A 12,088-nucleotide genomic window follows, 5' to 3' on the forward strand; every position below is an offset into this window, starting at 1 on the left:
AGAAGCTGATCTGCAATACCCAGAGCTAGCAGCTGATTGGAAGGGGTACCAGTTACCAGACCCCAACCGATCAATAATCGAATATTGATGACCTATCCTAAGGACAAGTCATCAATTTCAGTGTAGTGAAATACCCATTCTAGAGTTAAAAGTAGTTTTGCAGTGAAATAACAACTTGTATTCCATTCACATTAGTAGATAGAACCCTATCAGCACAGTGGCTCAGTGGTTAGCACTGCTGCTTTATAGATGTCAAATCCCACCAAATATTTTTTATTTTCTCCCATGTTTACATTGGGTTCCTACGGGTACTGCTGTTTCCTTCCATACTCCAAAGACATACTGCTTGGAAATTTAGATTGTGAGCCCCAATGGGGACAGTGATGATAATGTCTGTAAAGCGCTGTGGAATTAATGGTGCTATGTAAGCAAAGCATAATAAAGAAATAGTCTACTTATACAGGAGAGGTAAATACCAGTCATCTCTCAGAATAAGTAGTCCTGACCCCCAACGATCGCTGATTTATGTGCTAATGACAAGCTATAATTTGTGACACTTCATTAAAGCTCAAAGGCCAAGTTGTCATATAAGCAACTGTAATTAAATAAATATTTTCCATTGATATTTTTCTGAAATCTGCCGTCCAATTTTCCATCTGGTGTGAACCAGGTCTTATACAATATAAGTGGAGCTGTTTAAACATAGCGCTAAGATTGTGAAAAAGCATAATAAATGACTGTTTTACACAGGATGCATTTAATTACTTTACTTTTAGCTGTCAACTAACTGGCTTGATGTAATATTTCATTTCTCCCTTTGCTTTGGCACTTCTTGTCATAATATTTGAGTCTGCCTTGAATAACATTCTCTCTGTGTTACCTCCATTCTCACTGAGTTAATCACAGCTTGCATGCTGTAAATTACATGCCATCGCTTTAGGTTATGCCCTTTCCATGTTAATTACACTCTCTTTAGCCCTTAATCAATATGCTGTGAGAACATATTTACTGTGCACGGGGTGATGTTACATCACAAGTCACATTTTTTTTTCCTTTATTTTTTTTTGTAAGTTTACGGCTCTTTCTAGCTAGTGGAAGGGGAATTTGTGTTTCTTGCTCAGTTTTCTGTAAAACCTGTATCCTAAAGCATTTAAAGCCACCGAGCGTAACTTTATTGTAAAACTGTCAGAATGTTCCTTGCTGCCTTTTTATTTGCGAGTGCCTTGTGCACCATGCAACAAGCAAGAAATGGTCTTCCTCCACGACCCTCATTCACATGGGAGACGGAATTCATTTAATAGGACGTGCTCGATATAGAGAGAGCTGGTCCAGGAGAGGGCACGGCGTGCGCTGACAGCCGGACTCAGCTTCTGAATCCAGCTATAAACTGTTGAGCAATTTTATATGTGCTCCCTCTATTCAGCGCTGACCTCTCCTGTTACAAGCTTTGTACCTGAGCTGTGTCCTGCCTGTAAACTACTATACTTACAAGCTGTGACACAATTCCCACATGTCAGCTTAACCGCGCTCTTCTGCAATGTATAATTGATTGCAATAAGTTGTCATATTATAATGGAAAATTATACAGTTTAGCCGGAAGCATAAAGGAAGGGTAGGATCAATTAAAAAAAAGAAGTAATATAACAGAAACCTGTATCACCCGCTGGCACCATTATTACACCCAAATCACCCCTTAGAGCTAGAGTATCTTATGGCTATGTTGCCGAAGCTCAGTAGTAATAAAAAGCCTGAAAAGACATAAATCTTTATTCCCCACTGAATAATGTCATGTGTGCTGGCAAATATGATATCCACATCATGCCACACATTGTTTGCGGCTTTTCATTCCTTGAAGATGCCCTATTCCACATTGCCCTGTGTAGGCAATAGTCTTGACATAAAATGGCTTGTCTAGTTTAGAACACTTCAATTCAAATACGGTTAGAACATTTTGAGTTAAAGTGTATGTTAGGGCTGGCAGAACGCGCGAATTAATATAAAGGAAGATATATGGTGCACTTGCAGCCCGGGGTCCACCATGCAGAGATGATACCTGCTGCTCGGTAATGGCAGACTATATGGTAGTATAATGTGAACATACAGGGGTTAACTTCACCCGGTATGTAAGGAGGCGAACCCTGTTACGTCACAGGGCACTAATACCGCAGAGTGAATGCTAGTGTTAGGTCACAGGACTCTGCCCCAAAGGATACAGGGATAGAGTCCCTCTAGACCCACTAGGGCTCGGCGCCGCAACTGCGGTGTCAGGGAGAAACTAATGTAATAGATTTAGTGCACTAGATGGACGCCACTAACCACCCTCACTAGGGCCTGGAAAGCGCACTTATTGCGCACGGCGCCGCACTGGCAGATGCTGCTATTTGATGCAGTATTCTCATGCCTATGCTGGATGGCACAATCTGGTGCTAGTTAGCTTAAACACCTGACCACATGCAACAACGCTAGGGAGGGGGATAATTGGGAGCTTTCACCAGATATCAAACATACATCCACACACACGATTTTAGTTTATACTAGCGCATGGCCGAGTGACCAAACAAACCTTTTATAATTGCAGCCTTCCGGGACCTTCACAGTGGTCCAATCAGAGCCGCTTCAGGACCTGAGCATGTGACCTCCGGCCTCCAATGAGAGGTCATCCCATGGGCATGCTCAGTTGACAAAAAGCAGGACTTAGTCCCTGGAGCATCTGCTTGCCGCTGATCAATGCTGGTTACAATAGCTGAACCTGGGACAGCAGCAGTAACCAGCTGCACAGCATCGGCTGGAGCAAGATGCTGAGACCGACGTCTCTGCTGAGCAGGCTCCTCTACGGCTGGTGAAGAATGGGAGACTGCAGAGGACATGGTTCGAGATTCCTCCTCTGCAGCAGTAGGAACTCAACACCTAACAGTGTATTTCTACTATTTGGACAACTGCTTCACAATCCGTAGGTTCCTCCCCAGTAAAATATTAACATTTATACTCAACTCCGGTGTCGGTGCTGTTCCAGCGGTGTCAACGCTAACTCTCGTAGGGCTTGCATGACATTGCGATGCTATGCGATCCCTGCGGCCAAATAGCACTAGCCTCACTCTCCCCTCCTTTAGACAAATCAGACATCCGTTGGAAGTGAGAGCTGTGGCTTTCATTTCCTCTGGATGTCAATTACGGCTGTAAGAGAGGAGAGTGAAGTCAGTTCTGATTGGCCTCAGGGATCAAGTGACATAACAAAGTCATGTGAGCCCTGGCAGAGGCAGTGTCTGGAACAGCACCAACAACAGAGGTGAGTATAAGTTTTAATATTTTACTTGGGGGAAATATGGGGGTTGGGAAGTGGTTGTCTGAGGAGTGGTCAAACCCTTTGAAGTATGCTGGAAAAATAAAATCGATAGCACCTCCAAAAAATCATACGTTAATCTAATGCTGCAGGGAAAAAATATATATAACTGAACATGAGGTTCTTAGTTTAACATTCTGATGAGACTGCATGAAGCCCACTGCAATGTTACGGCAAAGTTTTAATATTTTATTTGGGGGAAACATAGGGATTGAGAAGGGGTTGACTGAGTAGTGGTCAAACCCCTTGAAGAAATTGACTTAACAAGGACAACCTCATTATACTACACTTGGCACTGACCCACACATTCTAGCTCTGAAGCCGTTCCCTGTTTTAATTTACTGAGTACCCCCTTCGATAATGTCCATATGACCTTAGAGGGAGCGGACATACCAGTTGTGCAACCTTTTCAAGGTGAATAGACACATAAAGGGGGCATTTATGATGAACTATTAGTCTGCAAAGGGCCAATGCACTATTCTTGCACCTCTTCTGTTTGTATCTGCCCCTGTTTTATAGTGGATATGTACAGAGTATATTTCCAGAGACAATCCCTTTAATTAAGAAAGTTTCACTATCGGCAACAAAGGGCATCTCTCACTCTCGAGAACCCGGCATATTCATATCTTACATGGACAGCTAATTGTTTTCAATAAAAATCATGCAATGCCTCATCTCTCCATTGGAGAAACTGCAGGGAAATTCATAACTTGTTGTTAAGATGATTTGCCCCCAGACTACAGATGATCACTAGAAAGGAAATAATCTGTGAAAATTGGGTTGTAGAATGTGAAAACCCATTTAAAGCATTGCTCTTTAACAATTTTACCATTTTTACCATAAAATATAATATCATGACTGCTAAGTAGAGTAGACCAAAATGTGGAAACGCCTATGGACTTCCACTCCCGATGCCCTCAGAGGTTTTTCTTTTATTTCATTGGTAATATATATGTATACCCTTTTAATGGTGCATTTTTTTTTATAAAATAGGTCATTAGTCATAAAGGAAATTCATAAAACAGAAATGTTCTATAATCCTCAGAATAGGAGGAGCCATAATGCTGGAATTTCAGGTCTGTGGAAAAGTTTAGTCTAATAAACAGTCACATTTACTGACTTTTTTTTATAGAACAGGTATGTTTTTTCTTGCTTAATATAAAAAAGTGATTTTATTGCTCTAGTACATTGTAAACTGTTCCACAGCTGCCTAAACCTGCAGACCATTGTTCAATAAAATAAGAATTAGATAGATATTCACACAAAACAGGCGCTGACTGACATTCTGAAGAAAATGAAAGCTACAAAAGTCCTTTGTATGCCGCCAATGAACAAAACAAAAAGAATCCTCTATAATAAACCTGCTTCCACATCTCCTTCCTGCAGCTCGTGTTTTTTCACAGAATATCTGAGGATTCTGAAATAATTGTCTTTGTTGATGTTAAATACATATATTTCCCTTCAAGGTTACCGCAGCTCCATTATAAAGATAGGTTGATGTTATTTTGTCGCAAAAGAAAAATGGACAAAGGAGTTGCATATCTAACTTGTCGGTATTAATCTCTTGATTTTGGGCCTGGAGGACACAGTAATTTTTTGTTTTTGCATCATTGTGTTTCAAGAATATTTTAAAGTGAATCTGTCTTCAGTTTTATTGCCACTTATTCTGAGAACAGCATAACGCAGAGACAGAGACCCTAATTTCAGCAGTATGCCACTAACTGGGCTGCTTGCTGTAGTTTTGAGAAATCACTCTTGGAGCTCGTGCACATGACCGATTATATCGGACAAGGTCTATCCGTGGTTTTCGTGGACAGCACTTGTACACATGTTATTCTATGGGGCTGTGCACATGTCTGATTTTTTTCCTAGGACTGAGTGGTCTGAGGAAAAAAATCGGTGATATGTCTGATTTTGATCCAAGTGTTGAATTAAAATTGGCACTGCAAGTCTATGGGAAACATTGGACTGCATTCGGCTGAGATGCGAGTGTAGTTCGATTTGCAAGGATTGACATAATGGAGAAGCTTTTTTCTCTCTCTACCTACAAGAAAAACTGATGCCATTCTGATCAAACTCTGATCAGTCTGATGAGCATAACTGAACCATTTTTCTCGCACAGCGTGCACCTACCCTAATAAGCAAGAGTTTATATATATTCTGTGTGGGGCATGATGGATTTATTCTGTGGGGGTCAGTGGGGAGATGGGTGTCGACACAGTATGAGTAGAAAGGGGAAAAAATGTGTGCGAACACAGTATTAGGAGTGAGGGTGATGAGCTGAGTGAGGAGGAACTATGGGGAGCGAGGGTGATGTGATGTGTGTGGACACAGTATGGGGAGTTGGAGGAGATGTGTGAGGAGGAAATATGGAGAGCGAAAGAGTAAATATGTGAGAAGACAGTTTGGTTAGCAGGGGAGTACATGAGGAGGGAAGAGGAAACGTGAGGAGACAATATGTGGGGAGGAAAGTGCGAGTGGGCACAAAATAGAGACTGAGTAGTGTGAGGAACAGTGTAAGGTCACAGCCAGGAGGAGACAGTATGCCAAGTAGGAGTGGAATGAAGGAGCACAGTATAGAGACTGGGCAGTATAGGGAACAGTGTGAAGAGAGGGCCCAGTATGGAAAGGAGTGGGTAATGTGGAGGGCATGTACCTTAAGAAGTACAGTGTGAGGGTCATATCTTGTGCAGGGAATATAGTAAGGGCAATTATTTATTCAGGGGCTCAGTGTAGGGCAGATATTGTTATTCATGAGCATTATAATGGCACTGATATCTTTAAGGGCATCGTGTGGGGATGTGCTGCAGAAGACTGGAGAAGATGGAAATATGCAGAGAAGATCTAGACAAGATGAAGAAGAACGATTCCAAAACAACGTCACCTATCAGGTACCTGGATGTAATGCTTTTTTGTGATACTGACTAATTCTCATAATTTATTTATATTAGGAGCATTAAAGGGGTTGTCTAAGTTTGTGCTGAGTCTGCAGTCATTCTATGTGACTGCAGACTTCTGAATTCTCACAGTGCGCACTGCACGCTGTCAGGATTCTCTCCTGCTGGCGATTTGCATTCATGCAGTCACATACTGACTAGAAATATAAAGAACCCGGCACTCAACTTCAATGCAACTTGAAATTTATTGCGTAGTACAGAAAACGTTTCGGTCTCATGCGACCTTCATCAGTTACGTACTTAAGGGTGATTGTGTATCGCTAGATGAGCGGAACCCAGTAGATCCAGTGGGAATCACTGGAGAATGACTGCCATAGTCCTATCAAGGCTGGGAGCTTATTAGATCCGGGACCTGTCGGCTTGTCGGCGTGAGTGCCCGGGCCATCAGTCATCACATGGCCACTTCACTCATATGGGATTTTCATATTGACGGTTATGTGACAACGAGCTTCTCTCAGTTTTTCACTGAACAATGGAGAATTAGGGAGAGCAGCTCATCGACGCGTGACTAAGTGTGTAAATCGCATATGTGCTGGGGGGGGTGCGCCAAACTGAATTCTTTCCCCAGGTGCCAGAAAACCTAGATGCACCTCTGTACTGTATGCAGTGCTGTACTGGTGTGGCAAGGGACCACCAGTAACATTGACTCTGTTGGCCTACTGATCAGCTACATGCAAATATCACATTACTCTCATTCACAAGTTTACCTATTTTTCTATATAATAATAATAAACAGGGTTGATTGTTAAATTAATGTTGGGATGATGCCCTTGTCTGAACATAGTGAAACAAATGTATTGTGCCAACTACTTCTCATAAAGATACAACAAGAGCCGGAGAAACAACACGCCGAGCGGCACTATCCTCGATGGCTTAAAACATCTGACAGGCTGTGTCAACAGATCTGACAAATAGAAGCACAACTCCAACGAATCCTGACTTCGGGTGCTCCTCAGAAAAAACAGTGTTCAATACGATCCAATACAAGAAATGAGGGCACTCACCAGTCTTCACCGTGATTCGTACTTTATTAATAGATACAACTTGTTAAAAATCCATGGCCGGAGTTGAATGAGCCGTAGCTCGTGTGAGCAGGGGGGGTCAGGACGACGATCGTTTCGCGCTGTGCTTGCGCTTCAAGAGGTCCCTGTTGAAGCGCAAGCACAGCGCGAAACGATCGTCGTCCTGACCCCCCCTGCTCACACGAGCTACGGCTCATTCAACTCCGGCCATGGATTTTTAACAAGTTGTATCTATTAATAAAGTACGAATCACGGTGAAGACTGGTGAGTGCCCTCATTTCTTGTATTGGATCGTATTGGACTTCTCATAAAGGTTGAGTGGAGAGCACATTCCCGCATGGGGGTCCACCAGAGGATTCTCCTGTTCTCCTGTGGGCCAGTCCAAGCCTGACTGTACATTGACTCTAGTCCATCTGCTCTTTCACCGTTGAGATAAATGAGAACATTCAGTCTGCCTGTAACGCTGTTACATAGGTCTAGAGACTACGATCCTATGTACAGGAGATTCAAGTGAACTCAATAATAAATTAATCTTTAGTAAAGCTCCTCCTAGTGGCAGCTCCAGACTGTCAGAAATGTATTATTTTGCTATATGGCTATTATGTTATGACTTTATAGATGTGTTTGGCTGAGGGTTAAAAGTTTTTAAAAAATCTAATTTGAATGAAAATTGAGAGATGAAAAATATAGATTTATATTTTCTGGAATTTAGGCTCATAATAGCTCAAAATGAAATGAGTACTTTCAGTATTTAAAAAGATGGAATGTTGGTGGCTTTGATGATCTACAGTGCAATATATTACATTTTAAATATCACTAGTTCATCGGTTACAGCAATTTCATTGATTTGCTATAATGCAACAAAATATGTCGAATACATGGATCCTTGCAATGATGACTCTGTAAGATGCAGTAAGTGTACGAGTCTTTGAAAGTAATCTTAATAAAAGCCTTACATTGCCTATTGATGTACCTGTAATTCCTTATAACACAACAGGCATTTCTTTTTTGAGCACAAAAGGAACGTTGCACATGTGGCTGCAGGATATTTCGGAGGTTGTCTATGTGCCCATGCTCGGTGGGAATGCAGTCTCTTACACAGTTGGTGGACTCTTAGAAACAGAGTGTCGAGGAGGATTATGAGTAGCATATTTTTGGATGGTGAGAATTTCAATTCATCTTTATAATAGAAAAAAAACGAGATGGCAACAGATGGCGCACAAAAGCTTTTCAAAGAACTGTAATTCTAGGAGGCTAAAAATACAATAGCTCTTATGCCTGCCATGGAATAAAACTCTCATTTTAGAAAAACTAAATATGAAAGTGACTATACATTTAAATCTCTTTTCAGACATAAAAAAGTATTTTTTTGCACAGTTTTGCAAAACAGTTACCTGTTTTTGCTCCTCTCCTAGTCCATCCCACATTGAGGCTACTATTTTGGATACTTCTCCAAAGGTAGCGTTTGGATTTTGGCCTTTGATGGCTGCTTGTGTGTCCCGGAAAAATAGTGCATAGGCAGACACTGGCTTCTGGGGCTCATTTGGGTCCTTCTTTTTCTTCTTTTTAGGAGTTTTTGGCTTCTTTCCCATGTCTGGGGCTGGCCGTTTCTCAGCACTATTGATCTGTAATAGAAATAGATTTGTTTTATTTATCTTTTAACTATCAATAGCAAAAAGAACTAAGAGAAGATAGTTCAATTGCATGTATCGGGGTGTAACAAGAATGCCGATGGCTCTACAGCAAAGTCAAGGATGACCCTTTATCACATTGTTGAGAGAACACAAACTTCAGTAGTGTTACCAGAATTACAAATGCTTTGACATTAGTAGCAACTAAAAGATGGGAAGAAAAATCATACAGCAGATCATAAATAGATGGTAAAACCCATAGTACAGTTCTAGATACCTACACTTTAAAATATCGAACTTCAGATTTTGGCCTCAATCAGCATGGTTATATTTGCACCCATAAATATAACAACTGACCCTATGTTAAATACAAATGCTTCTAGTATTTTTTGCCAACATCTTGCCTTATATAAAATACGAAATTAGAGCATAACTCTTTTATTATTTGACAACAACATGACTCATTCTATTCACTTCTTATATATAATATAACAATATGCCATAAGTATCCAAGATGGGGCAACCAATACCCTTGGGTCTATAATATCAGAGGCAAATACAGGCATATTCCCATTTCCAAGATACTATCCCAATATGTAGTGGGTGTAATAATAATAATAGCAAATACCTCCAATTAGAGATGTAGCACAGTCCTTTGGTTAATTATGTCGCTTACCTCATGTGCAGGGCAATGCAGTAGCTAAGGTATACATGGTTCCTAACAACTAAGTCACATGTAAGCCTAAGCTACTGCAATGCCCTGCACACGGGGCGGGCAACATAGTGAACCAGAAGAACTACAATACATTTCTAATAGGAGGTATTTGCTAATATTATTATTACTACACCTACTACATATTGGGATAGGAATGAACATGAAAATGTGGAGTAGAAAGGTTAAAGTAGTACTTTTTGTTTAACAAATTTCTTTAAAATTCACAATTGCTATTAAAAGGTATGTAGAAAAGAAAAGTCAAACGAAGACCAGCCATGAATGCACAAAAGAACACACCAAATAAAATGACGTGTGTAGAATATAATATGGCTAAGAACAACCCAACACCAGCCCATAAATGCATATCCATATCAGACGAGGTGGGCATCAATACAGAGTTGGGGATGGAACTCCCCTTGAAAAAGTGGTAATTTACATGCAAAACGCACGCCGGGTCCTGCCATCCAGTTTTTCTTTGCCAGCCTGAGCCTCTCCATCTGTGGCAAACTGTATCCTCCCCAACCCTGCATTTATGCCGATATGGTGTGATATGGATAGGCATTTATAGGCTGGTGTTGGGTTGCTCTTACACATATTATATTCTACATACATGTCATTTTATTTGGTGTCTTCTTGTGTGCACTCATGCCTGGCCTTCGTTTGTCTGTCTTTTCTACATACATTTTTATAACACTTGTAAAATTTAAAGACATTTGTTAAATAAAAATGACTACTTTAACCTTTCTACTCCTCATAATAATAATAATAATAATAATTTTATTTATATAGCGCCAACATATTCCGCAGCGCTTTACAAATTATAGAGGGGACTTGTACAGACAATAGACATTACAGCATAACAGAAATACAGTTCAAAACAGATACCAGGAGGAGTGAGGGCCCTGCTCGCAAGCTTACAAACTATGGGGTTCTCCTGTTTAAACATATTGCTTGACGTTGGTTATTTTTGTCTGGGATCGTTTGCACTCATCCCTTGCAATTGTTCTACATTTCGAAAATGCAAGTTTTTTTTTGTTTCTTATATTGAGATAGGACCTTGGAGATGAGAATACCCCTTTAATTACAACTATTTAGAAGGTCGCTTGATTTTGAATTTTGGAAGCAAATGAACAAAAAAAAGATATACGGTAATTGGAAAGCCGTCCATATCCTTTGACCTTAATTGCACAATAAAGTTAATACAATATATGGAGTATCTTGTTATTTATTCAGATTTTGACTGTAATGTAGATTCCTGTCTCAATTTTGTATAATATGGTATTAGGATTGATGTCTATTCATTCAGTATGTCTCACTATGATGGATTTCCAATACATGCATGCAAGATAAATTTCTATATAGCACAGAATGGTCTTTTCAGAAGTATTTAGATTATATTATTTATGATGTTCCCTTAGTCATAATTTATGTCATTGTGTTCTGTCTTGTTATGATGGAATTACTAAAAAACTGAATTGTAGAAAAAAAAACACTGGAATGCTATCGTTCTGATAATTGGGCAGTGTAAACATGCTGCCAGTTTGCCAATTAACCAACAAAAGAGCAAGAGTTTCCCATGCGCAGAGCCTTTTATCATCGACCCGCCCCCTGCTGTAAGTGCAAAGGTCGGTCCGGGTTGGAAAGCTTTCTCCCTGGCAACAATGGTGTCAGCCCCAGCAGTTCTGGAAACGGCGCAAGAGAGGTACCCCTGGTACGGTTTATCTTCTTACACACACGTTTCATTACACACGTTTTGATTGTGGGTTTTCTGCCTTCAGACTGAGTCTGCAATGTGCACATTCCAATAAGAACAAAGGAAACCACTCAATGAACAGTGTGTGACCAACTCCAAATTTTTGAGCAGTACTGCAGCAATCATTTAATGCCATAAGTTGGGTAGTGTAAACCCACCCTTAATCAACAGGACCAGCCAGATGTCATTACTGTTGACATTGTGAGTCATTCTAAGGTACACATGAGATGATATCAGGATGTCCGACAACTCTGTAGGCTTATAGGTTGGACTTTGGTTTGTAACTATGTATCTTTGAAAATATAGCAGCAATTATGACAGATTAATTTATTTTGCTGACTAACCTCAATAAACATGTATGCTGTTCATAAAGACAACTGGTAAACTAAATAAGAGAGTAATAATGAAGCCTGACTAGCACAGAGAAAGTTGGATTTATCACCTACTGGTGATTCACACAAGATTAGAATATCATCAAAAAGTTAATTAATTTCAGTTCCTCAATACAAAAAGTGAAACTCATATATTATATAGAGTCATTACAAGCAGAGTCATCTATTTCAAGTGTTTATTTTCTGTTAATGTTGATGATTATGGCTTATAGCCAATGAAAACCCAAAAGTCATTATCTCAGAAAATTAGAATATTTTATAACACCAGCTTGAAAAAT

General features: G+C 40.2%; 1 protein-coding gene across 2 annotated transcripts in view; it reads right to left on the reverse strand.

The window, feature by feature from the left end:
- The window catches only part of TOX (thymocyte selection associated high mobility group box), a 422,063-nt gene that overhangs the window by 65,503 nt on the left and 344,472 nt on the right, over positions 1–12,088 (reverse strand). For both annotated transcript variants that reach the window (XM_069731383.1, XM_069731382.1), the window contains one exon: positions 8,714–8,944. In XM_069731383.1, the coding sequence (XP_069587484.1) occupies positions 8,714–8,944 (231 nt within the window). The remainder of the gene's footprint in view (positions 1–8,713; positions 8,945–12,088) is intronic.

Source organism: Ranitomeya imitator, chromosome 6 (genome assembly GCF_032444005.1).
Source record: "Ranitomeya imitator isolate aRanImi1 chromosome 6, aRanImi1.pri, whole genome shotgun sequence".
NCBI lineage: Eukaryota > Metazoa > Chordata > Amphibia > Anura > Dendrobatidae > Ranitomeya > Ranitomeya imitator.